General features: G+C 37.1%; 1 protein-coding gene across 3 annotated transcripts in view; it reads right to left on the bottom strand.

Moving 5' to 3' along the window:
- Positions 1 to 25,783, bottom strand: part of Lgr5 (leucine rich repeat containing G protein-coupled receptor 5) — a 122,008-nt gene that overhangs the window by 8,355 nt on the left and 87,870 nt on the right. Inside the window, exons 5-13 of one of the 3 annotated variants that reach the window (XM_076853113.1) lie at positions 17,550 to 17,765; positions 15,281 to 15,352; positions 12,450 to 12,518; positions 10,956 to 11,027; positions 7,253 to 7,324; positions 6,915 to 6,983; positions 6,714 to 6,785; positions 3,167 to 3,232; positions 2,120 to 2,191 (exon numbers count right to left, since the gene is read on the bottom strand). In XM_076853113.1, the coding sequence (XP_076709228.1) occupies positions 2,120 to 2,191; positions 3,167 to 3,232; positions 6,714 to 6,785; positions 6,915 to 6,983; positions 7,253 to 7,324; positions 10,956 to 11,027; positions 12,450 to 12,518; positions 15,281 to 15,352; positions 17,550 to 17,765 (780 nt within the window). The remainder of the gene's footprint in view (positions 1 to 2,119; positions 2,192 to 3,166; positions 3,233 to 6,713; positions 6,786 to 6,914; positions 6,984 to 7,252; positions 7,325 to 10,955; positions 11,028 to 12,449; positions 12,519 to 15,280; positions 15,353 to 17,549; positions 17,766 to 25,783) is intronic. The other 2 variants (XM_076853114.1, XM_076853115.1) reach the window with 2 other exon arrangements.

The raw sequence follows: 25,783 nt of genomic DNA, 5'->3' as shown, positions 1-25,783 counted from the left end.
GGAAACACAATTTTCTCCCAGTATCTCTTTAGCCCTGGTCTTGGTGATGCTGCTGGTTTGTGCAGACCTAATACCCTTGCTTGCTCACTGCTCCACCTATGTAGGTGACCCTTTATTTGAACTATTGGGGGTGAATTCTGTTTCCTGCCAGGATCCTCACTGATATACTCTGAAAGGCTATATACTTACTCTAATAATAACAACATTGTTACATACTTACTATGCGTTAGTACAATTGCGACATTTTTTACATGTACTATCTCATAACCTTCAACATCCCTAAAAGGTAGATACTATTATTATCCCTGTATTACTGATGAGGAAGTGGAGATATATGTGAAAAGTCAGTTGCTCAAAGTCACAAAGTAATCTCAGAAGCTGGATTCAATCTCAAGCATACTAGCTCTGGAGTCCCTGATCTTTTCTCATGTTTGAACTCTTAAGTAAATAAATGAGAGAGCCACTGCACTAAACCTTGTAGAAAGAAGACAAAAAAGTTCTTGTTTTAGGTGGGGCATAGTTCATCCGATGACAATGCCAATGTTAAGTCCTACAGTAGAGAATGTGCAAAGTGCATCAGAATGGAGTGGGCTCAAAGACAGACCATCAGTCTTGTGGGATGTCAAGGGGACAAGTGAAGTGTAAGGAGGAATCCAACAGTCAATGGGAAGGGGAGAAACAGCAGCCCATGTGATGGGACTGGGAATGTGTGGGAGACAGAAGAGGCAGAACCAGGAGTTTGGAATCAGATTTTTGGAGAGAGGTGGGATATCGAGTCTTGATCTTGAAAATGGTAGGGGAATAACAAGAAGGTGTCCCAAGCAGGGAAGTTGTGGACTTCTACGTAAGAAAGATTGCTTTTACATCTCTTTGGAGAATGAATGGGTGGTGGCAAACAGGAGGAGGAGGAGGATGGTGATCCTGATGAGTCACTAGGCCTTGGTGGAAGAGTGGAGAGAGAAGAAATTGAAGTTGGCAGAGTTAGGAAGTGACAGGATGTGAAGTCTATGGGAAAGAGGAATTCAGGGGGACTCCAATTTAGCCTTTGGAGTCTGTGTGACATTTTTCTGGTATCTTTAGAGGTCAGCCTGTTAAAGGAGAACTGACTTTTGAAAATAGCCACAACTCAAACCTGCTGGATAGGACAGGTAATAAAAGTTATGTTACACAAGTAAAATAACTACACAAGTAGACGTAATGCAAAAGTAAGAAAAGGGCAACACACAAGAGGTTTTTGTTTTGGGGTGGGGGGAGATAGAAGAAAGTGAATAAATGAGGTAAATTTAAAATGTTTTAAGATGTGATAGTATTTTACCAAAGTAGAGTTGCTCAAAAGTTAAGAAAAACTTTAGAAGTCAGTGGAAGAAAAGGTTTTTAACAAACATACTACTTCATTCTAAACATTATAGTATCATCACATTCATCAAAAATCTTTTGAATTCAATGTCAGAATAGAAAAAATTTAACTGTCATTTCATAAAATTATCTGTTTTTCTTTTTAAAGTAAAAATTTAAATAATACCACTTCTTAATTTTAAAAACAGGCAATGTTTTCAATCATAAAATGGAATTAAATAATTATAAGTTATAATTTCTTGAGAAATGGAAGTATTTTTTGGACAGTTATGCTCTAACCTTAAGGATCTTGTTAGAATGCCCAGGCCCCACAGCAGAGATTCTAACTCATAAGGCAGTTGAGGACCTGAATTTTGCATTTTTTTTTTTTTTTTACCATCACCCCCTTAAGCACTCTGAGACACATAGAACCTTAAACTAGGAAGGAAAGTCAGGCAGGAAGAATTGTGTGATCATCCCATTTTTGTGCCAACTGCCAATTCTGGGCTGAACAGAAGCATATTGTATAGGCTCTTCAACAGCTTGGTTCCTTATCTTTTCATCAAAGTTGCATGTCTGCTCACTGGCAGAGAGCAGAACTGTAAACTTATTACTTTTGAATTTATTCCTGGAAGTTATCAGAAGCAAAATATTTGCCTTTTCATAGCAAATATATGCACCGAGACCCAATAATGTGAGTATGGAATGAAGAGAAAATGTTAGGGAATGGCCCCCAAGAGAAGGAAAGTGCTCTGTATTGTGGTGGCTGGGAGGTGGTACTCACAGAGATCGGAGGCCAGGCAATTGCTGAAAAGTGTTGACTTTAATTTCATAGATTTCATTATGTCGGAAGTCACTGAAATGACAGAATTCCGAAGACTGATTTCAAAGTTACAGATTTCAAAGATTACAAAGTTTTACAGAGGGATTACCTGTGACTATTAAGTAACATTTTTTTGTTTGTTTAAAAATGAACATTACAATTATGCACTTAAATAAGCTGCTCTCCTTCAAAAACAGCTCAGTCCCTTGGGAAGATATAAACCCATATTCCAAACATGCCATCATCTTTACAAACACTTGAGGATGCCTCTCCTGGCCCTGCCCTCAGAGTTCTTCTTGTGTTCTTTGAAAGTCTTCAGGAGTGTCAAATCTTTACCTTTTGAAAGATACATTTACTTTATTTTTCTGTCTTAATCACTCCAAGGCTTTTAGAGAAAATTGCAAGTGAGAAAGGGTAGATGGTTAATATTGTTTTGGTGAAAGTGAAGTCTGACTATAAAGGCATTGGGCTGATTTTTTTAGGAGATGTAATTAAATGTTATAATTCTTTAATTGATTCAAATAAATTTACTTAGGTCAAAATGTTTCATGCATAAGTAGCATCTGTGGCACTTCAACTATGACAAATATGGCATCTCCTATAAAGCTGGCACTTGTGAAACAAACACAACAACAAACCCAAGTCCTCCCATATAATAATAATAATAATAATAATAATAATAATACCAAATCATTGATGTATACATTTGGTTCTACTTATAGAAGAAAAATTCCAAAGCTTAGACAACCCCAGTTCACAACTTCACAGAGGTGGGGTGTGGGGGCGGGGCAGGAAAGCAGATGTATAATAAATGCTGTGCTGATATTATAGTACAAAGCATCCATAAAGTATTATGGTCTGTTTTCTAGTAAGTCTTGTCGCTGACAAGATCACACTTTATGTATGTAACAAAAAATACATTTCGTGTCTTGCCAGTGAGCCACATAGTAAACCTGAGTTTGGTCTCTTTTTTTTTGCCAGGTAACTTAGGGACTCTCATAGACGTACATTTTCTGAAGCTTTTGGCAGACTGAAAAACTGGGTAGATCTTCTAACAGGTTGTAAGACAGATCTCTGAAAAACAGAACATGTTATACATTGTGAGGAAACATGCCTCTCTCTTCCTTTTCTCTCCAAGATATTATATCCCCCACACCATAGGCTGACCCTAGAAGCTTTCACAGCCCTGCAGGGCAGCAGGTAGTCATAGGCATTATTGGATTAAGTAATGGATTCCAATGTTTATTGAAATGTAAATATTATAATTCTTTAATTGATTTAAATAATTTACTTATATTTCATTAGTGATGATCTACAATGTTCTAGCTATTATCTTACTGAAATGAGTACAAATTAAATAATCTGTCTTTGAGAATCTCTATATCTCTCTAGCTAACAGAAATCATTGTTTTCTAATGAACTTAAAAACAAAACCCAACAATTCAAAACATAGCGCTAACTTTGAAATCAATCACTACAGGTGGGGGAGGGAAATCTAAGAAAAGTCTTCAGCCAAAACACAACAAATTACAGAATAACAAAAACATCTGGACATATTTATAGTATAATATAGCTAATCTAAAACAAGCCATGGTAATTTGCAGAAAGTTAAAAAAAAAACTGGTAACATAGATTTTTTAAAAACTTCTCATGTTTTAAAAGTTATTAGCCAATCAACTAACACATTTTCTTGCCTGATTCTAATTCTTAAAACTAGATCACCAGTAAACAACTGAAAAAATTCATGTTGTTTTCTAAGATACTTTAAACTTTCTCTATTTTTACAGTGGATCACTTTATCTTACATTTCTGAGGAAATGGTGTTTAGATAGGAATAGAATTCAGTTATTAAACATAAATAGTTTGAATAAAGGTGTTTGCAGATGCATATTTGTAGTTCATACTAGAAGTTTGAAAGATGACCCCCAAATTCCAAACAAACAAAACACACCAAAGCAAACAAAAAATTCCACATCTATGCAAAAATACACCTGATTATGTATTTTTGAAAAGTAGTGAATGTATTAAAATGGACACATGTATTATCAAAGATGATGATAATTTGGTTTACTCATCTGTATAGGCTGCAAAGGGGGCCAAGCCTTTCTTGTATACATTTTAGTAGAGGGTACATAAAATCTTCCATATAAAGACATAGCATTGCTTTCTATCTACCTCCTACTTGATAGTTTTCATAGCTAACATTGATTACGCACTTTTTATATAAAGGTACCATGTTTTATTTGGATTATCTATTATGAAGGAGATACTATGATTATTGACATATAATAATGAAATGATTTACCTAAGATTACCAGCTAGTAAGTGGGGAAAGTCACATATAGCCTGAAGTGTGGGTCAAACAATTCCCAAGAGGGTGAAGGAACTTGGAGGCAAAACAACACATGTACAGTGAAATTTCCTCACGTCACATGTACTCAGTGGACATTACAACCAAAGGAGGGGCTGTCTCAGACATACTTTCAAGTACATAAAATATCCTGTATAAAGGCCATGAACCTGGTTCTAGTCTCCACTTCTATTAATTCAACTTGGTTAATCTGCATTGGTGTCTTTCTCAGTTCTCTCCTTAAATAGGAAGACACCTGCTTTGCTGATCTTTTAGGGGTGTCGTAATGGGCAAATGACATTACAAGTTGAAGTGCTTTGAAAACAAGATATTGCATTAATATATTTGGGTTCTTTGGGGTCTTTAAAAAAATATTCCAGAAAAATAGGTTCAGGAGTCTTTGCTCTTAATGAGTTTGCCAGTTGGCCTTTATTTCTACTCTTCTGTACCTGGCAGTTTAACATTCACTATGTGACATAGAGGAAACAGATGTAATTTAAACACCAGCTCCCTTCCTTTTAGTTACATTATGTGAAATATTAATCAGGTTATTGATCCAGATTCCTCAAGAAATGTTGTTAATTATATCTATTCAGGGTTTCACAAGCAGAATTCTAACATTGCCTCCCAAACTTCTACTACTTGCTGGATAGACACTTTCTCCTATTTATTCAAACTGACTGTATTTGAATTCAAACTCTGTTATTTTCTTGTAATGTGACTTTGCAATAACTCTGACATTCCTAATTCTCAGTTTTCTCATCTGGAGCTACACCTCATAAGGGATAAAGAAGGGGAGACTTGCTCTGTCTCTCTTCCTTCAGACATGAGTGCCTGATTCCAAGCCTACCACGTGGTGTTACTGTACCACCAGATCACTGAGCAACTGGGGTATCTACAGTTAATGCAGGACAGATGAGGCTAGACCTGAGGATTTTTCAGGAAGCAGGTTTATTTAAGCTGCAACAGTCCAGAGAGGCTCATGCCTAACAATTTCTGGGCCCTGAGTCTGGAAATTCTTTGAACTTCATACCCAGTGGGTGGGAACTTAACAGTTACTCTTTGTCCCATATTCTTAGGCTAGACAGAGGTTTTAAAACTTTTTACCAAGAAAATAGAGATAGTATCTTTAGCACAGCAACAAGCTCTCTTTGAGACAGACTCTACAACACCTTTTGTCTGCAAACCTGGCACTTACAAGAAAGAGGAAGCTTCAAACCACAATGCTTTCTGCAGAAATCCTGTTGACAAGTTTTGTAAAATCTTATTGACAAGAAGACAAGCTTATATGTTACAAATATGGTGGGGGTTTTTGGAAAAGCTTAACTATGGTAGGGTCTTTTGGGTGGGGGTACCTGGTCTGCTTCACAGTGACAGGGCAGCCTGGGGATGAGAGAAGGCAGAATCATGTGGCAGATATTCCCATTCTTCTACCTAGCAAGTATAGTGCTGTGTGTTGTTCTGCTGCTAAGTAAAGTCTGTGGTGGAATTACAGGCAATGAACCATGATAGGTGTCTACTATGTGAGAGCAGAGGCATGGCAAGGGACCAAGGTCTCCTCTACTAAGGCCCAAAAGTGCTTAGGAGGAAGGTAGTAGAGTTGAGGGGGGCTGAGGGAGAAGGCTGAAAGTAGAAGGTCAAAACCAGGCTCTTCAAGTCCCTATAACTCAATTTTCATAAAACATAGAAAAGGAAGTAGGAAAAGTCCCAAGTCAATAGAATAACATAAGCAAGCTGTTTAACGATCAGGTGAAACATTAGAACACGGTACCCACAACTACACGAGAAGAATGTTTAGTCACCTTTACCAAGGTTTATGCCAGTTTGAAAACTTAGTTTTTTATTTTGGCATTCAGCTTGGGCTGTTGATCCATTACACTATTTTGTTCTGCTCTGCAAAACCTTTAGAGGAGGAAATGAAGTAATTTTGGCTTGTTTATATCCATTTTCTGAAAGGAACACGTGCCAACTGGAACTCTCCTAGATGACTGTTGGCATTTGGAAACAAAGGGCACAAGGCCATGGTTACTGGGTCATGGTAGAGATCCTGGACCAAAGCAGCCAACGGAGGAGGACTGACCTCCTAGAGACCTGCAAGGAAATAACTTTCTCCCCTTTTAAAGGATTATTAAAATAATGGCTACCATTTTACTCCTAAATGGAAGTTGTCTATTTACACAATGTTATCGCCTTACTGATACGCACAGCACTTGGAGATTAGGTAACTGATCACAGACGGTTTGAGGAAGAGATGAGATCTGTGCTCCAGTTAAAGTCCTGTTAAAACACAAACCAGACATTCACATATCACACAGTGACATGTTTTGATTCACTGATGTTAAGGCTGATCAGGCATAAGGTCAGTGTATGTTCTGGCCAAAGTTAAGAGCCTACTCAAGTACTTACAGACTTTCCAGGTTGGCAGTTCCAGTTAAATCAGGAAATTCAGTTATTTGTGAGGCACCATTCAAAGTCCTAGAAGGAGAAATATGTAAGTGTTACTGGGAGAAGATTCCAGAAAGGGGCGGTTCTTATTGTCATTTTCAAAGCACTTCAACCTGTAATACACATTTGATCTTCACAGAAATCCTTGGAGACAGGAGAGAAACAGGTTCTTGGAACTGGGGATATAGTTCAGTTTAGCATGCATGAGGTTCTGGATTCAAAATCAGTACTATAAAAACAAAAACAAAACAAAACAACAAAAAACAAAAACAAAACAAAAAACAGAAACAGATGCTTACAGTGTTCTTAGTTCAGGCAAATGTTGAAAAGCAGATCTCCCAACAAATTGGATGGGGTTGTCATAGAAATGTCTAAAAAAATTCAAACACCAATGTCTTAGAATATCTGTTTGAAATGAATATGTTTGAAATTTCAACAAGTACATGTATTTATGTAATTCTAATTATACTATATTACATAACATTCCTGATTATTTGATTCCAGGAAAAACCTCAAAAGTGTTTTGACTTATATTAGAGACTTTTGGTAAGAAATCCATATTATATCAAATTTAAAATTTCTGACAGCAAGGCAGTTATAAATGATAGTTAATAAGCAAAAAAGCAAGTGAACTGACTGTAACTGTACTTAAAAACTTTCTCAGCCTCCAACATCTGTATAGCACCAACATATGAGTGGCAAAAAGGTAATTCAAAGTTTTGGTAATTGTACCATTAAAGAAAGATGTTTATATATCTATATCTACTGAAGTTTCTATCTGTGGGTTAAATATCATCATAACACAAGACTCTCTAAATTATTTAAGAGAAAATGGTTTTTTTTTTTCAACATTAGAGTTTTCTCAAGTTAATTATTGCTTTAAAAGGCGAGATATTGGGGTTGAGGTTGTGGCTCAGCAGTAGAGCACATATGAGGCCCTGGGTTCTATCCTCAGCACTACATTAAAATAAAGGTATTGTGTCCAACTAAAACTAGAAAATAATATTTTTAAAAAGGTGAAATATTATTAGAACTTAAAAAATAATTTTACAGATATTTTCAATGTTAATTGAAATATATTTGAACTGCCTGGTCAGTGGAGCCCCATATACTTAGCTGAGACAGCTTGTTAATTCAATTAAATTCAACAAATATTTATTGATGTCTGCTATGTTCAAAGCATGAGGGTAGGCAATATGGGAATTGGAAGACTGATCTAGTAAAGAAGCTGTCATTGGGTATCCACTATGCATGTAAGCATTATTCTAGATGGTGGATTTTTAAAGAGGCATGGCAAAATGTTCCTGCCCTACAAGATTTTAGAATCAGTTGGGATAAAACAAATAAATAATAGCATATTACTTTCCACTTGACAAAGCATTTCCATATAGGCACACATCAACTGAGCCATGCAGCAACTTTGATCCATAGCACACATATTATTTTCTTCACTTTGGAGGAGAGAATTGAGGCTCAGATACCTCAGAAAGCTCATTACCTCCTAGATCCTCAATTTTCTAATTTGTTAAACAATGATACATTAGCTGTATGCTTTGTGTTAAGAATTAAAAGAGTATGAATTGCCAAAATCATGTATGAACTGCCAAGATCATTGTAATGTCATGTGTAGTTAATAAAAAAAATTTAAAAAAAAAGAAAATTTGAAAGATAAAAAAAAAAAAAAGAATTAAAAGAGCCAATGTTTGTTTAGTGTCTGGCAAAGTACCTGGGCTACAGTTGTTACCTAATACCTTGGTCCTCTTGTGTTCTACCCTCTAACCTCTTTTTTTCCCTTGAGATTAGGCAATCAGTAAGAGAAAGAGTAGAGCTCGAACATACGCTTTATGATTTAAAAATGGAATTTTCCTGGTAATGTCACATTGGCTTTTGATTATACTATATGCTATGTGGATATAACTGTGTTTATATACATGTACAAATGTGAGTTCCCTGGGCAGGCATGAAGAAGAGGGTGGTAGGATTGTAACTGCAGAGGTGGCAGTGAGGACAGGACCTGGGAAGTATGCACAGAGATGGGGGAGACCAAAGGGGCTGGTTGTGACAGGAGGTGGAAAAGGATGTGGGAGCAAGGAGAGCAAAGTTTCAGGGAGAAAGTGGCCACCACCATCAAATAATGGCTGGGAGCTCTAATAACTACATGGGCTGTTAGTCCTCCTCAGAAGCTATTAGCATATCAAAAGAGTGATTAAAAACTTCTGGCTTTCAAGGAAAGTGGAGCAAAGGCAATGTAATTTGCCAACCTCTTAATATGTAAATACCCTCTAATGAGGACTAATGTTTATTGGTCAATACAATTTAAAACCCTTAGCTTACCCAAATATTGCCAGAACATTTCAGAGATGATGAATGCTTTGTTTTGTTTGTTAGTTCAAAATATTTTTTCCAGTTGTCAGGGTTAATTGGGGCTCCAGATCACTTGTGACAAATGCCACATGGTTCCAGAAAGCCTCTTGATCTAGTTGGCTCAGGATGAACATCTGCCAAGAAGTGCCCCTAGAGTCTATGTTCAACAGTTGTCCTTCCTTTTCTGTGTTTGAGATTCCTCACCAATGACCCTGGGCCGATACCATGCCCCAAACATGATTGGACAGGTGTCTTTTAACTAAGAGAAGTCTAATTTTGGTTATCTCTTTATATTTCTAGTCTAATATCTCTTTCTATTTCTAGTCTAATAATATACTAGTATATTTTCATCTTCCTATATGTAATCAATTGTCTGTGCTAAATGTGAAACATAAAACTAGTTATGCTTTGTAATTGTAACCTTATTTTATTCTTGTACAGCATATAAATCTTTATACACACCTTTCTAGAACATATGCACCTTTCTAGAATTACATCTTTGTTGTTCTAACTGTGACTCAATGCTTGGGCTTGATAATGAGTAGACTTAGCATAAAACATTGGCCCTCCACCCCACACCAGCTTAGGTTGGAGTCTACTGTTTGCCAAGTCCCATTTTCATATGATAATTTATTTATTCTTTATTTTTTTAAGGTTAAATATTTCTTTTTTTAATTTTTAAAATTTGTTCTTTTAGATACACATGACAGTAGAGTGTATTTTGACATATTATACATACATGGAGTATAACTTAATCTAATTTGGATTCCAATCTTGTGGTTGTACATAATGTGGAGTTTCAGTGGTCATGTATTCATATATGAGCATAGGAAAAGTTATGTCCAGTTCATTCTACTGCCTCTCCTAATCCCATTTCTCTTCCTTCCTTTTATTCCCCTTTGTCTAATCCAATGAACTTCTATTACTCCCAACCTTTATATTGTGTGTTAGCATCTACATATTAGAACACTCAGCCTTTGTTTTTTGGGGACTGGCTTATTTCACTTAGCATGATAGTCTCCAGTTTCATCCATTTACCAGCAAATGCCATAATTTCATTTTTTCTGTCGCTGAGTAATATTCCATTGTGTATATATACCACATTTTTCTTTATCCATTCATCTGTTGAAGGGCACCTAGGTTGGTTCCATAGCTTTGCTATTGTTAATTAAGCTGCTACAAATATTGATGTGGCTGAGTCATTGTAGTATGCTGATTTGGATATATACCAAGGAATAGCATAACTTGGTCAAATGGTGGTGCATATGATAATTTATATTTCTAGTATGCTTGGGTTGAAGTCCTGGATGACTATGTGGCCTTAACAATGATGCAGTAAAGATCAGTTTCATTCCTTAGAAAAAAGAGATATCCAAAAGCATTTATAAGATCGTGAAATGTGATAGGCATCAGAAGCATCCAAGCAAAATGCAATGTACATCATAGATCTTAAAAAAAACTGCTATTTCAGTATTCAGCTGAAACCTGACAAGACGTCTCCAGATAAACTTTTCTGTATAGATTATTACATCAGCTGAGACAAAACACAGGCAAACAAAGGACAGTACATCATATTTAAAAGTACTATATATACTATATTTCAATATGGACAAACCCAAAAGCACCATGGTTACTTACATTGTAATAAGAGAAGGGTTGCCTACAAATGCCTTCTCAGGTATGGACCTGATATTGTTGCTATGAAATCCTCTAGAAAAAGAGGGGAAAAAACCGACTTATAGAAAATCATGTGTGGGGTAAAATTATTTAATAGCTCCCCTCACCCCCACCATGGTAATAATCATCACTTTCAATAGCCAGAGGACAAACTTAAATTCCTTTCTGAGGCTTGAAACTTATGGACACTCATTTATTCTTTAGGAGAAAAAGAAATCATGTGCCTTGTCTTGAAAGAGGAAGAGAGATTCTGAAAAAGCTTTTTTTTTTTTTTTTTTTTTTTAATGGAAACTTACAAGCTCATATTATAAAAAGAAAATCCACCTGTTAATATCCAAATAGAGTGCCATTGTATAGCAGCCTGAGGAGTGGGAACTATCTTTGGAGAGAGGATTAGGATCACTCCTCCTGACCCCATTTGAAGCTAGGAGAAGAGAAAATTGACTTAAGCTGCAGTGAAGTAGAGATTTAAGTAATCTTCTTATGAGGACAAAATTTCCTGACCTGAAGAAAGGTGCCCCGGCCCAGTGAGTTTGTAATAAATAAAAATGGTTTCTCATCTATGGGTGCTAAGGTTGCCTGCATGGCAGAGGGACAGAGTCAGTGATCTCTGGGTCTTCGTGGGCCTGTGCTGGTCAGAGGTGAGTGGCAGTACAGGCAAGGCTGCCTGGCTGAGCTGCACATGGGGATTCCTGAGGCAACTGCTGAGGGCTGTTTTTTTTTCATTTTTCTTTCTTTCTTTCTTTCTTTTTTTTTTTTTTTTTTTGGCTGTTTCTTATAAATAAGCTCCTATGTATCTTATTTCTCACTGCCAGGATAATAAGGTTCTACATTTGCTTAGAATATTATTTATATAAGCTATTCATCTTTTTAGGTATGAAGAAAAGTTGATTTTATATCATCTAATGACTGAAAGTTAGCTTTCTTTTCATAAAACTGTTTTTTAAATGAGATGAAGTTCATGCAGCATTTAAGGAAATGTATGTGAAAGCACCTAGCATTATACAAGACATATGTTATTTTATATATTCAGTTTTATACTCATGCAACCTAGAAATGTTTGGATTCTTAGAAATGCTCAGCAAATAACTGTATTCTATTATAGCTCTACTACAAATTTACAATATGTATTACATTATATGCTATAATACAATATACTATATTGAATGTATGTAAATATGTATGGCTTAGGAAAAGAAAAAAGAGTAGGGCTTAGAGATATATGAAATATATATTTCTTATATAAATATATGAGAAACCTATCATAAATTTAAAAATTCAATATCTGCTGGTGAAAGGAATCAATGAAACTATATTTCCAGTATACTTAACCACTATTTACATAAACTTCAAAAATTTTCCAGGAAGTCATATTATGTACAAGAATCATGTATATTTTAAAAATAAATTCACGATGAACAAAATTCTTCTACTAAAATTTTCCCAAATACTCACAGTTCTTTAAGGTTGGAGAGGGTCCTGATTGCAGTGGGGAATTCATCAAGGTTATTGTAATTTAAATCTCTGAAAATGAATAAATAATACTTTGTTTTTCATTTCAAAACTCACAGCAACTATATTTCACAAGGTAAGTTAACATGTTGTTCCAATGGACTCATATCACTGATGAAAGTTCTCATTTCTTCTCTTTATAAAGAGGGTTTTCTTAGCTTGCAGACCACAGATTCCTCAGGAATCTGCATTTAAATGGTCATTACACTGATTAAGAGAAATTTCAGAATCTAAGCTCAACAGGTCTAAGTCATTTAAAACAGGAAGAAATGTGCAGCAGTGGCATTAGCTTGGCATATTGACTGCAGGCTGATGGAGCTCTTCATCTGAGCCTGGCTCTCTACATTGGCAGCTTCTATTAGTACTCAGGCTTCTGGATGGCATCCCCTTTCTTGTTCCCTCCCCTTCTTGGGGACAAGATGCCTTGGAGGGTTGCTTTATTCCTGACTCCTGAGGAAAGCCTGCATCTCTCTCAGCCTGAAGTCCTGAATGGGACCTAATTCTGGAGAGGTTTATGAGATACGGTATTGGGAAGAGGAGCATCTAGTCCAGAATTTCCTTAGAGTCACAAATGATTCAAATCAGAAGCATGTTGTTTTCACTGGTCTGTGAGGCAAAGCTCTATATTATTCCTCACACAGAGAGATGGAAAGGACAGACCATCTCAAGTCATTAATTTCTCTATCTGTTAAGACACAAATGGCTTTTCAATTCCATTATTCACGAGTGCTTTATGGACTCACTCCACCTTATACCTACATCTTCGTATGAAAAAGTAATTGCCTCCTGGTCTCTGGGAATGGCAGATTTCCCAGATGACACAGAAACCTTTTGGTCAGGCAATCAGATGTGGTTAGATCTTCCTCTGTGGAGAAGAATTGCTATTTAATTTTAAGAGAAGGATAATTTGGCTGAGTTAAACATGAATCAAGATTCCTACTTGTCTGGCACAAACCATCCTTAAGCTATACTGCAGGCAGGAAACTCATGTCTTTTGTGGACATAAATTTTCTTCCTGTTTGTAAATCTCTCCAGATGCTCTCTTTTGATTAAACAAGGATTGGGCCCTTATAAATTACTTGGATTTCTAGTGAGGGAAAGGAAGAGGTTGGAATAACCAATTTACTGATCCTCTGTAGCCCTGGGCAAGAGGGAGGAGTCAATAAGACCTGTACAAATTTTGCCCTAAAATGTTTTGTTTTATGGTGTTATATGTAAACGTGGGTTTTCACCCAGGATTGAGGAAAAAGAAAAACCATGCAAATACCCATCAAAGACCATGTTTTTTTTTTTTTTTTTCCTTTTTTTCCTATTGACCTGTTGAAAGGACTGGAAGGTGTTTTCCATTGTTAAGATCCCCAGCTCAATCCTGTGTAGAGAAGAAAGAAGTTCTAAATTTTCCTAGCAGCTGATAGGAAATGCTCATCTATGCTATTAAGTTGACATTAAGGTCCTGCCTGAACAAGTCCATCTTTGACATTTACAAGGAAACAGAGTGATTTAAGTAACCCTGATAACAGAACTGTTAGAGCTCATTGGCTATAAAAAGACCAATAACAAATGGTTTTTCAGGAAATTAGTGGACACAGACCTGGTTAGAAGCTAAATTGAGCATGTGCAAATTGGTAAGCTTTGTATGCATTTGAAAAATAGGCCCCAAGGCCATGGGAGACTTTGTCACCTCCTCCTGCATTCCTGGTCAGAGCCAGTATAGTAGATTCAGTGGCCCTGGGTGGTTTATTACACTTGAATATGGAAATGTGGAGATGGAGATGAGCCCATGTCTACAGCCACCTTCCTTTCCTAGCACACTCAGGATTCTCACCCTCATTAAACTTCTCCCACTCAACAGGGCAATAAAGAGCAGTTCCTCTCTTGGGAAAAGGCTGGGACCCTGGTGTGACCTGTGAGAGCCTCTACCTTGACTTTGGGAAAGGGTCTAGTTCATGTTCAGCTGGCCAGACTCATTTTTATTATAGGTACCAACAACGAACTGAATTTTGGACCTATTCTTTGGAAGTAGTATCTAGAGGTAAACATGAAGTTTAGATCAAAGAAGGAAGCAAGTCCCTGTTATGCTACTGACTACACATGTAATGTTGGTAAAATAACTTACCCTCATTAAATAGGATGCCATCCTAAGGTAGGATGAAATGGCTATGTGCATAGGATGTTTGTAAAAATTATTGGGATGACATATGCCAAGGGTTCAATGTGATAGTTGATTATAGATATAGTGAGATAAATGGTAACTATTACTACTTTGCAGTTCTTGGAATTGCTTTAACATGAATCCTGTTTCTTATTGAAATGCCTGTTCATCTTGTTTGGAAACTCAGGCATTCGCCTAGTCTATATCCACTCATCAGTAGGGAAGACCAAACTCCTGAATAGTGAGCCTGAGAGATAATACAGAATTGATCTTTGGAAGAGAATACACATTCCTAATCAAACAGTCACTGCTCAGTAGAGAACATCTCATTTAACTTATAATTATTCTAATTAATTTATCACTCTCATTAGATTAAATTAAAATCTCACTTTTATTGTTTAGCTCTGCAGGGTGTGTGTGTGTGTGTGTGTGAAAGAGAGAGAGAGAGAGAGAGAGAGAGAGAGAGAGAGAGAGAGAGAGAGAAACTCTCCACTGTAGATATCTGTTTAAAGCTCAGGCAATTAACCAAACCAAACAGCAAGTTGGCTTCTAGGCTATTTTGATTCTTTCAGAATATTCATGAAAACACTGAAAAAAGGGAAACAAATAAAGGTCAACTCACAAAGTCTCTAGGCTGTGGAGCCCATCAAAGCATTTCTTTCCCAGGGAGTGGATTCTATTGTTATGGAGATGCCTGCAGGAGAATGTTATAGACAGTCAGGAAGGCACACTGCACATGGAAAATTTAGGCACATTTGGATTGCTTAAATCCAAAGAAACTTATGCCGAAGAATGCTCTAATTATGAGAAATGAACACTGTAAAAAAAAAAAAAAAAAAAAAAGTCTACATGCCCCATTTGCTTATAAAGAATTTAAAAGACAATCACAGTTTTACTGTTTGGGTTTGAGATCTCATATAATAATATGAGCAACATGATCTATATTTGTAAGATTGGGTTTTTCAGTTTTATTGGTTTAGTTTGTTTACTACGGCTTTGAGCTAGAGAATGTGAAGCAGAGATACCGATCATCATTGACAAGTGGAGGACAAAGGGAAGGTCATAGGTGTACTAAGCACATCATATTGAAACTGAAGGCTTATTGTGGCTACATTCCCAGGGTTGGGCCACAGGTCAACAGGAAACCACAATTTTGGCCACAGGGAATGATTTTTCCGCTGCCCAAGAAGATTAGTTATCTTGACACAGTATTAATGTGCATAATTATCACTTTCGGCTCAATTGGGGTAAGTCAGGTCAGAGCCAATGAGAACAGCTGTGTATACAGCTGAAAACTGGACCAACTCCCAAAGGGATTTTGGAAAATGGGTTTAAGGGGATATGGTGAAAAAGAATAGCTGAATCTCTGTAAATCCATCCCCTCTAGTGGAGAAAAAAAAAATTTAAAGCAGCTTCTGGTGGGTCAGTAGCATCACTTTAATATTTGGAATTCAGTATGAATATTTGTTAACAGTCCCCCAATTTTTTTTCTTTAAACTAAGATCTTTATTCTAATAAGTAAGTTTTGGTTTTATAGGAGACCAATGCAACACTTGCTGAGGATCTTCTATGTGCGATAGATGAGGAAGGGGATTGAGGAGAAACTAAAAAGATGGGTAAGATGTTGACCAGCTCTCAAAGAATACACTAAGTGGAAGAGATGAACATGTAATTTGTTAACAAAGGTGGCAGGGGTGGGGTGTTGGTGTTGGTGGTTGGGGGTGGAGTAGTGGTGGTGGTTGGGGGTGGGGTGGTGATGGTATTGTGGTTGGTGATGGGGGATTGAAGGTCATGGTGAGTCAGTGGGCAGCATGGAGCAAAAGGAGATTGGTGCAGACCTTCCTCAGAGGAAGTGTTAACACTCAGGAGTGTTATGGTTTGGATCTTGAGTGTTCCCTGTGGCATTCCTGGGAGGTGGTGCAATCTTTAGGAGGTGGAACCTAGTGGAGGGAAGTTGGTAATTGGGGAAGTGCCCTTGAAGGGGATATTGGGATCCAGTCCTCCCAGCTGGCATAAAGTAAGCAGCTTTGTCCCACCACACACTGCCTACTATGATGATCTGCCATCTTGCCACAAGTCCTCCATAAAGCAACAGGACCAAATGGCCATGGATCAAAACCTCTGACACCGTGAGCCAAAATAAACTTTTCCTCCATTCAGTTGTTTGTCTCAAGTATTTTGTTACAGTGAGGGAAAGCTCACTAATACACTAAAGCCAATTGATTTCAGAGCCTTTTGAGCAGTAGTTGTTTTCCTGTCTCAACATTGATTGGCTACTCTATTATACATGAGGGGGAATACTGCTTCACCCTTAAAGGAGACTGATTATTTTTCTAACATTACTTATTCAAGAATCATTTTGATATACTAAAGTAATGAAATCTAGACCTAACAGAAAAAAGCTGTACAAATGCATAACTTGCTGTCAGGTGATGGTTCTTCTTTCTCTTTCCTTGACTCAAGAAGTATTTAATAGATAGTATTAATATTATTGATACATATTATAAAATAATAAGGCATCTTTCAGTTTGACCTGAGCTCTCAACTATTATAAAAAATGAGGACTTTTAAACAAATAACTTTGGTTACTGTATTAACTGTATAGTGCTGTGATTTCTTTTTCAATATACAATGGGTTCCACTAAAGTAGAGGTCATAACTTATCATTTTTGCATGCCTAGCAGTTCTTGGCACTTATCAGGTGCTTGATAAATGTTATTTAAGTCGTTTACACAATTGGAACATTTGTAACTCATTTTGGGGAGAGGGGCAGGGAGTTGTCCTCCCATAAAATGTGTCCGTTCAAGTTTTGAAGGACCATCATTTTAAGGCCAAGGTCTAGAGTGAATTTAGAAACTGTTAGAAGAGAGAGCAAAATCAATAAAACTTACAGAACTACTAAGCTGGAGAGGTTTCCAAAGGCATAGTCTGGTATGTGGTGTATTTTGTTCAGGGCCAAGGTCATGGCTTGCAATGCTGATAAACTTCTGAAAGCCTGGACAGGGACTTCTGTCAGGGCATTGTCATCTAGCCACAGGTGCCTCAGGGAATGCAGGCCACTGAAACAGCTGGGTGGCACGTAGCTGATGTGGTTGGCATCTAGACGCCTGTGGAAGAGAGTGAATGAGAATGGAAAAGAGAGCAAACGCCACGCCGAAGCTGGACTTTGCACGAAATCCCTGCATGTACCCATCAACTAGAGTGAAACAACTGAGATACTCAGGGTCCCTGACATCTGCACCATTTTCCTCAACTGATGGATTCTCCCTTTAGCTCACGAACCAGTGTTTCTTAGGAATCAGTGTTTCTCAGGCCTCCTGGCTCTAAAACTCCACGGTATTTCTTCCAGGCTTGTGGGTAATGTGGCCTCCCCAAGGTATACAGCTTCAATGTAATGATCTTCAGCTTTCCCCTCTGACTACAGGTGACAGATAGTCAGTCGCGTTCCCTTCTCTCTTCCACCCCAAGCCAAATGAATGCCTGTATATTCCTGGGCCGTTTTGAACATATTCAACATATGAATCTATTAGTTTGTTCCTTAAGCTTGAGAAAATATTATTTCAGTATTTGACAGAATTCAGTAATTTTTAAAGGCTTCTAGGCCTGGGTAAGGAGAGGCAGCCCTTCCCTTTCTCTTAGTGCTATGTTGAAGAGCCTAAAAACTCCTGGCTCTTCTGCTCATCCTAATCATTTGCCTTGGGTGATGTTTGTTCCTTTGACATTATAAACTAATAATAAAATTGACAGTTTTCCAGCTCTTGTTTCCTTTTTCCACACTCCAGTATTTTCTTCTTTTTTAAAGTGGGGAACTACATCTAAAAATAGGTCTGGATAATGAGCTGTTGGAACTTCAGAGCCAGCAGAGGGAGTGCAATACATTTATTTTACCCTGATCCAATATAAATTGTGGCTGTAATTAAATGCCCTCACTTTTCTCATAGAATTGACAACACTCATGTAGTTTGAAATTTTCTTTGAGACACATGAACAATAGAATCAGCATCACTCAGCTATGCTTCCAATGTCCCTCGCTCATTTTTCTTTTCAATCTGTTTTTAAGAATCACACGTTTGCATTTTCAAAGCTAGGATTAAAGAAAAAAAAAATAGGAAGAGTTGCATTTTAAGCAGTCCATGTATTAGGAAGGATTAGAAAATCACGAGAGGATTTTGAAAAATGTTTTCGGAAGCATTTAAGACTAAACAGATGCAGGAAGCACACCAGGATCACAAAATAATCTCCTGCAAACCAAATTTAAACAGTTTAGAAATAGAATTCTCTGTGGTAGTGAACTGATCTCTCTAGAAAATGGCTTCCTCACTTTTGGTCACATAATGTCATTCTAATTGTCCTCTCTGGTTCTTATGTCTACCAACCGAATGGAAAAAAGTGACACCTTAAAGGCCCTGGGCCAAGTTTTGGTTATAAATGAGATAAGGGCACTTGGAACGAATTTCAAGAGTTGGGTGTTGTCACCCACAGACACTTAAGTTTCCAACAGACTAACCATCATCATAGACAGCAAAAAGCTTCCCGACATCTCATGGTTCTGTTGACAAATGAAACTGGAAATGTTTAGGAAAACTCAACACCATCTCTCCTTGTTTCTCCAGCCACAACTTGCTCAGCCCATGTTCAGGTTAGGGAAGGAGGAGGTGATTGCTTTTGACTAGAGGAAAAGCACATATGCAAACTCTCCTTAACTACTGCAGGAACTAAAGACTAGGGACTTTATAATACAGTCTGAGCCTCTGAGTTTCAGTAGACATATTGTCTGATTATTGCCTGTTGATTGCACATTGAAACTATAAGTGGCTCCTAAAAGCCTTGAAAATGACCAATCTCACAGTTCAGTGTAGATGTTAGGGTATATTAATAGAAAAGGCATCGAGTCAGAGGTTTGTCTTTTAGATATTTTAAATGGCTATTGATGTGAAGTGGTCCTAGTATTAGTTCTCTATGCTAATAAGTGCATTTCTCTGGACAGCTATCTTTTATGAATCACTTTGTCTTCCTCAGAAAAAAGGATGGAATCTGACCTCCACACTATTATCTCATTCAAATTGGCTGTTGGAAATAAAATAAGTCGGAGCAATTGTTCAGAGTCCTAACACTCCAAATACTAAGACCCCAGACCTAATAGTCCATAGCAAAGACTTTCAGGCATCCTGAATGCACCATTTCCACTACACAGTTTCTTCATTTAAGAAGCTCTCAATAGATAGTACTTAAAAATGAAGGGTTTCAGAACCTATGGCCACCTGGCCTCCATGGTTCCAACCTAATTTAGTGTGTTGTACACTGTTCACACTAAAAGCCATTATTTGATGTCATTTTCCCCTCCCAGTTTTTTTCAATATGCTTTTAGTCGTAGATGGACACAATACCTTTATTTTATTTATTTATTTTTATGCAGTGCTGAGGATAGATCCCAGTTTCCCATACGTGCGAGGCAAGTGCACTGCCACTGAACCACAACCCCAGTCCATCCCCTCCTAGTTTTATAATGGTATAATTGACAAATAAAAATGCATATACTTATGTACAATGTTATGTTTTGCTATATGTTTACATTGTAAAATGATTGAATCAAACTAATTAATATCCCTCCCATATTTACCATTTTTTTGTGTGTGGTAGGAATATTTAGCAATTAGCAATTTTCAAGTACACAATGCAGTACTATTAATTATAATTACTATACTCTACAATGATTGCCAGAACTTATTCATGCTACGTGAGACTTGCTACTTTTGATGCAACATCTCCCTGTTCTCCCTCTCAACCCTGTAGACCCTTGGTAGCCACCATTCTAGTCTCTTCTTCTATGTCTGAATTAATCTTAACAGAATATCCCAAGTCTGAAATGGAGTATGGAATTAATTATCTAGCTATTGTACAGGTGGTTCTTAAGGAACAAGGTTAAGACTGTGGGCAAAGCAGCTGGCAGGGCACAAGTTGTGCCTATTCAGTGAGTAAACAAAAGGCTTATATTGTGTCAATCTGGTCTTTTTCAGGCAGCTGAACATTTTCTATTCATATGCTTGGAAAATGCAATATTTAAGCAGTGAAGTTTAAGATAAGCATCACTATACAGTACAAGAAAATATACACATATAAAATATAGCTCAATTATATACTTATTATCTATCAGGAGCAACAGAGTGACATTATACTTCCACTTTTTAAATGCTTCATTATTATTTCTATTTTGTGCAAGTCAAAAGGAATGTGTGTGTGTGTGTGTGTGTGTGTGTGTGTGTTTGTGTGTGTGCAGGCAGCTTAATATCTGTGAATTAGCGCAGAGATTTGGGCATGGAAGTCCCAGGATCAAGTCATTATAGTAGCTGGGACCATGAATAAGTCAATAGACCATAGCTTTAGCATCTATAAAATGGGGATAACTTCTCTCTTTCTTACAGTGTTTCTTTCTGATTAAAGGAGAAAATACAATAGGACTTATAAAAAAGACTTATACAACTTAATTATTTTAAGTTATTATTATCTGAAGCTGGGTAAAAATTGTGTTTTTTTTGTCTTTGATCATTGAGCCATAGGAAAAAAAAAAAGAAGTAAAGTCAATTTTTATTCAGGCAAATTTGACTAAAGTAAGTGCTAGACTGTCAGTGAATTTCAGGTCTGAGAAAAGCAGGCTGTTTCATTTCTCATAACAGAAATGGTCAAGAGGTGTCTGCAATTAGGTATAATAAATGACTCCTTTTTTTCAGCCTTTAGTGTTATTGTCATGTTGTGTACTTGTATTATTGTCACGTTATGTACCTGTCTAACATACACACACATATTCCCATTACACAATAGGGCAAAATGTTGTGGTTCTGATATGTTACTGACTATAACATCTTTATTCTTAAGTCAAAGGAGAAGTGGCAACATGTGAGAGATGGTATGTTCTCAGAGAAAGTTCCTAGCAATGATCTTAACATTTATGCATTCATCAAAATGTGACAGGCAGCACAAAACCCACACGCCCATTAGTCAGAGCAAAGTAAAACATTGAAAAAACAGTGTGAGAGGCTTCACCTTCAATTCAGACAAATAAAACTTCTTAATTATTATCTTGAAAAACAATGTGAAAAGTGATCACTATATGAGAAACGGCACCCCATTTATACTGCTTAAGGAACCACAGTGAAATCATAAAACAAAATTTAGGCTACTTCCTATGTCATTTACAACCACCTCTGTAATGGGCATATGGTAAACTAGACTTAGAAGAATTAAGAATTATGGAATTAGAAGAATTAAGACACATTTAAGTCAAGACTCTGCCACTCATTCTTATGAGATTTGGGGACATATCGATCAATGTCTCTGGGTCAATTTTCATATCTATAAAGCAGAATCACATTGTGTCACAGAATTACTGTGAGAATTAAATTAGAAAACGTACATGGACATTTTTTAAAACAAAGCATTCTACAAGTGATAGACTTTATAATTTAAGGAAAAATTTTCAGATTTTGGGGGTGGTACCACTTTTTTCACACTCTAAAAAAGTTTTTTTTTTTATTCTTCTTGTAGTTCAATTTTTTGCAATTCCATATTCTCTATTGGAGATTGTTATTTTTTCATTTTGTCATGTGAACTAGCAGAACTGTTGCTTCTCTCCTCATCAAACATCCCTTAATATGCATGTTCAGCAGCTACACTGCATGTTTTGTTGACTGTTATAGCAAGTTCCATCACAGAGAAAAAGACGTGCTCATATTCTGTGTTGGCCAGCATAGGGACAATGGAGAACCCAAAGACTAAAATAGTGGGAGAGAAGCATGACATCATCTGGTGCAAGAACAGAATTCTGATGAGTCTTTGTAAAGACTTAGAGGGCTACCACTGGTGAGAAATGGCTTTGTTATGACCTTTGGGCTTATGTTGAAATAACTCAGTTCTCTGCCTAAGGGATTTTGCTGCTCTGGCTGCTTGGCCAAGGGCACAGTCTCTCGTGGGACTTGGGTTGCTTTTCCTCACCTCTGGGACCTGACCCAGGCAATCCAGTTTACCTCAACAGGCTTTAAGAACTCCAAAGTTAAGTGCTTGGAGTCTGGATAATGTCAATCCCAGAAGGCTTCTGGGCTACCAGTCTATGAGAAATGTCCTACCCTATCCAAGAAATCTTCAGGGTCTGCATAAGATGTTTCTCTGGAGTGGGGGTATCTATACTGACTCCTGACCCTAAGAAGAGCTGTGTGGAAAGCTCATCATGATAGATAGCAGTGGGCAGGAGGGACTAATAGAGGAGCAAATGATCAAGGTAATTGCAGTGATCAAGGTGAGAAGGATGAATGCCTGGAAGTAATGTGGGAATGGAGAGGAAGGGCCTAATTTGAGGGATGTTGAATAAGTTGACTTGATAGAACTTGGTGACTCACCAGGTGTGACCAGAGAGGGAGAAAAAAAAAAAAGCTCTGTGACTTACATTCTGGCCGGGCAACTGGGAAGATGATGACTATGCAAGAGCAGGGATGAATACTACTCAGTATTATGTGCAATAGAAATAAAACGGTGAATTTTAGTTTTGTGCATGGCATTCTGGAATATCAATGTGTTTTATGTGGCAAAGAGCTGGAAGACAATGGCAGAAATTTAATCTTTTATGTGTAGGCAATGGCAAAAAAAAAAGCTCATTTTCTTTCTGTTTAAAGTCTTTGTTCTTAAGATTATACATAAGGGGTTAACTGTGAAAATTTCCTCTTTTAAAAGAAAGAGTATGCTTATCTGCTGCATACTTCTAAAGGAAACTTTTGATTTATAAATGACATTTTTTTTTGTAGGGATTAAAGACTATGAGATCATTCTTGCTATTGTTCCAGAAAATGGTCCTTTATTTATCTTGTATATGACACCTTGCCCATGTATCACATAAACTTATATCTTTGTTTGAGAATGTCTTTGATGAGCCATTAACCACAAAGAAGAAAGCGTTAGACAAAAGATAAGCCATTGATCTTGGCTAATTCTCTGCTGAGATGACTGTAATAATGTCAATTATTAACATGGATGACTGGGAGGAAAGAAAAAAGCCAAAAGTGTGAAGAATGTTGCAGCGGCATTACACAGATTATGGGGATTCTTATGTAGCAAGCAGAATTAGGGAGCATGGCATTTTCATGACTGACCCTGCACTTTTATATTTAGTTGAGGAGTTTTCCTTTGTAAGTTTTTTGTTTTGTTTTGTTTTGCTTTGCTTTTGGGCACTGGGGATTGAATCCAGGGGCAATTTACCACTGAGCTACATCCTTGGTCCTTTTTAGTTTTTATTTTGAGATAGGATCTCACTAAGTTGCTTAGGACCACCCTAAATTGTTGAGGCTGGCTTTGAACTTGAAATACTCCTGTCTCAGTCTTCCAAGCCCTGGAATTGGCCCTTTGTAAGTTTTAAAGCTCTGTCATATAGTACATGCATTTTACATTTTGTAAGATCATCTTACCATCCTTGAAAAAAGTCATACATAGCTGGGGGACCACAGAGATTTAGTTCATTTATGTTTTGAAAAATGAAAGCATTCCCAATTATTATCTTACTTTTAAAATAACACGAAAAACATGTAGTTCCAGATCTATATATAATACAATTTAACAAAGTGCACAAACTATGATGAAATTTCGCTGTTTTGAAGTTGTATTGCACTGGAATCAGTGCATCATTAGACCTAAATCCTACCACAAGATCATCAGGATAGAAGTTCATCTATATGAACCCTTACAGATTGAATTAAAATTGATTTAAACGAATTCTTCACAATAATATGATCATTACTTTTGTTGTGGTGATTACCATTTTTAAATATTTATGGAGTGACCCCAACATGGACTTTCACCTTTTAATGAATTTGCCATATATGGGAAACTTTCTGTATCCTAGGAAGATAATTTAGCAAATGGATTCATGTAAAGACCATGAGTGCTTAGAGGGGATATTTCCACCTCAGTCTTGATTTTCACCATGTGAAACCTAATGTGTCCTCCAGGAAGCATTGCTTTAGACCTATTTTCCACCTTTCCAGTTTAGGGAAAGAAAGTCTTCAGGTTATTAAAGTGCAATAATTTAGAGACTAGTTAGTAAGTTGTCTTGACTAGGAGCTGAATGAAAAGTGTCTAAGAGAATCAAACCCCTGTCTCTCTGAATTACCAAGGAGTGCAAGACTCTATCGTCTGTTTGTCTATCTATCTATCTATCTATCTATCTATCTATCCATCCCTCCATATATATTTATACACTTTTTATTTTTGTGTGCTGGGGATTAACCTCAGGGTCTCACACATACAGGAAAAGTGCTCCACCACTGAGTGACATCTCTAGCTCCAAAGAATATATTTTTAAGTCAAATCATATTAAGTTGCAGTTTCTTAGTGGTCACCACTGTTGTGAATTTTTTTTCCAACAAGGAGATGATCTCTAGCCAAAGTATTGTGAGCAGTGACTTCTTGAGTTTTGTTTTTCTCTGCAGAAAACAAAGATCCTCTTTTTGTCAGGGGCACCATTAGTCTCCCAAGTACCACTAGGGTTTGAAATTGAGGGGTAGTTTTTGAATCTTCTATTGCCTTCCAGCCAATCATTCACCAGCCCTCTCCATTCATCTTCATCTCTGAGACCCTCCACTTGGACTGTCTAGTTAAGTCTCTTATCTCTTCACACCTGCATTACTGCAACAGCCTCTGAGCTAGACTTTTTGGCTTTGATCTCGTATCTCTTCCATTAATCCTGTAGACTGCTGCCAGATTAATCTCTGTTAAATTGTACTCCATGTCATTTCCCTGCTAGGAATCTATACTTCCATACTATCATTCCTTTCAAACCCAAACTTCCCATTCTGTTTTTGAAGCCTCTCTACCCACCTAAACCTGCTAGACTTTTATTTCTTGGTCCACTCAGTTCTCATTTTTAGTTCTTTCCCACAGTAATTCTGGACTCTGTATTCATAAACATCCCCCTGCCTGTCCAAATCCTGTCAACCTTTTGAGACATAATATCATAAAATTTTTCCTGTATCCCTACTCTTAAAGCAGGGAGTCCTCAGCTGAGACAATAGGAAAATGAATTCTGGTAGATACATCAACTCTAAAATCCCTTCAGGAATCACGGGGTTCAACTCTCAGTCCCAGA

The sequence above is a fragment of the Callospermophilus lateralis genome, chromosome 4 (assembly GCF_048772815.1).
Source record: "Callospermophilus lateralis isolate mCalLat2 chromosome 4, mCalLat2.hap1, whole genome shotgun sequence".
Taxonomy (NCBI): Eukaryota; Metazoa; Chordata; class Mammalia; order Rodentia; family Sciuridae; genus Callospermophilus; species Callospermophilus lateralis.
This window is presented reverse-complemented; position numbering and strand designations above follow the sequence as displayed.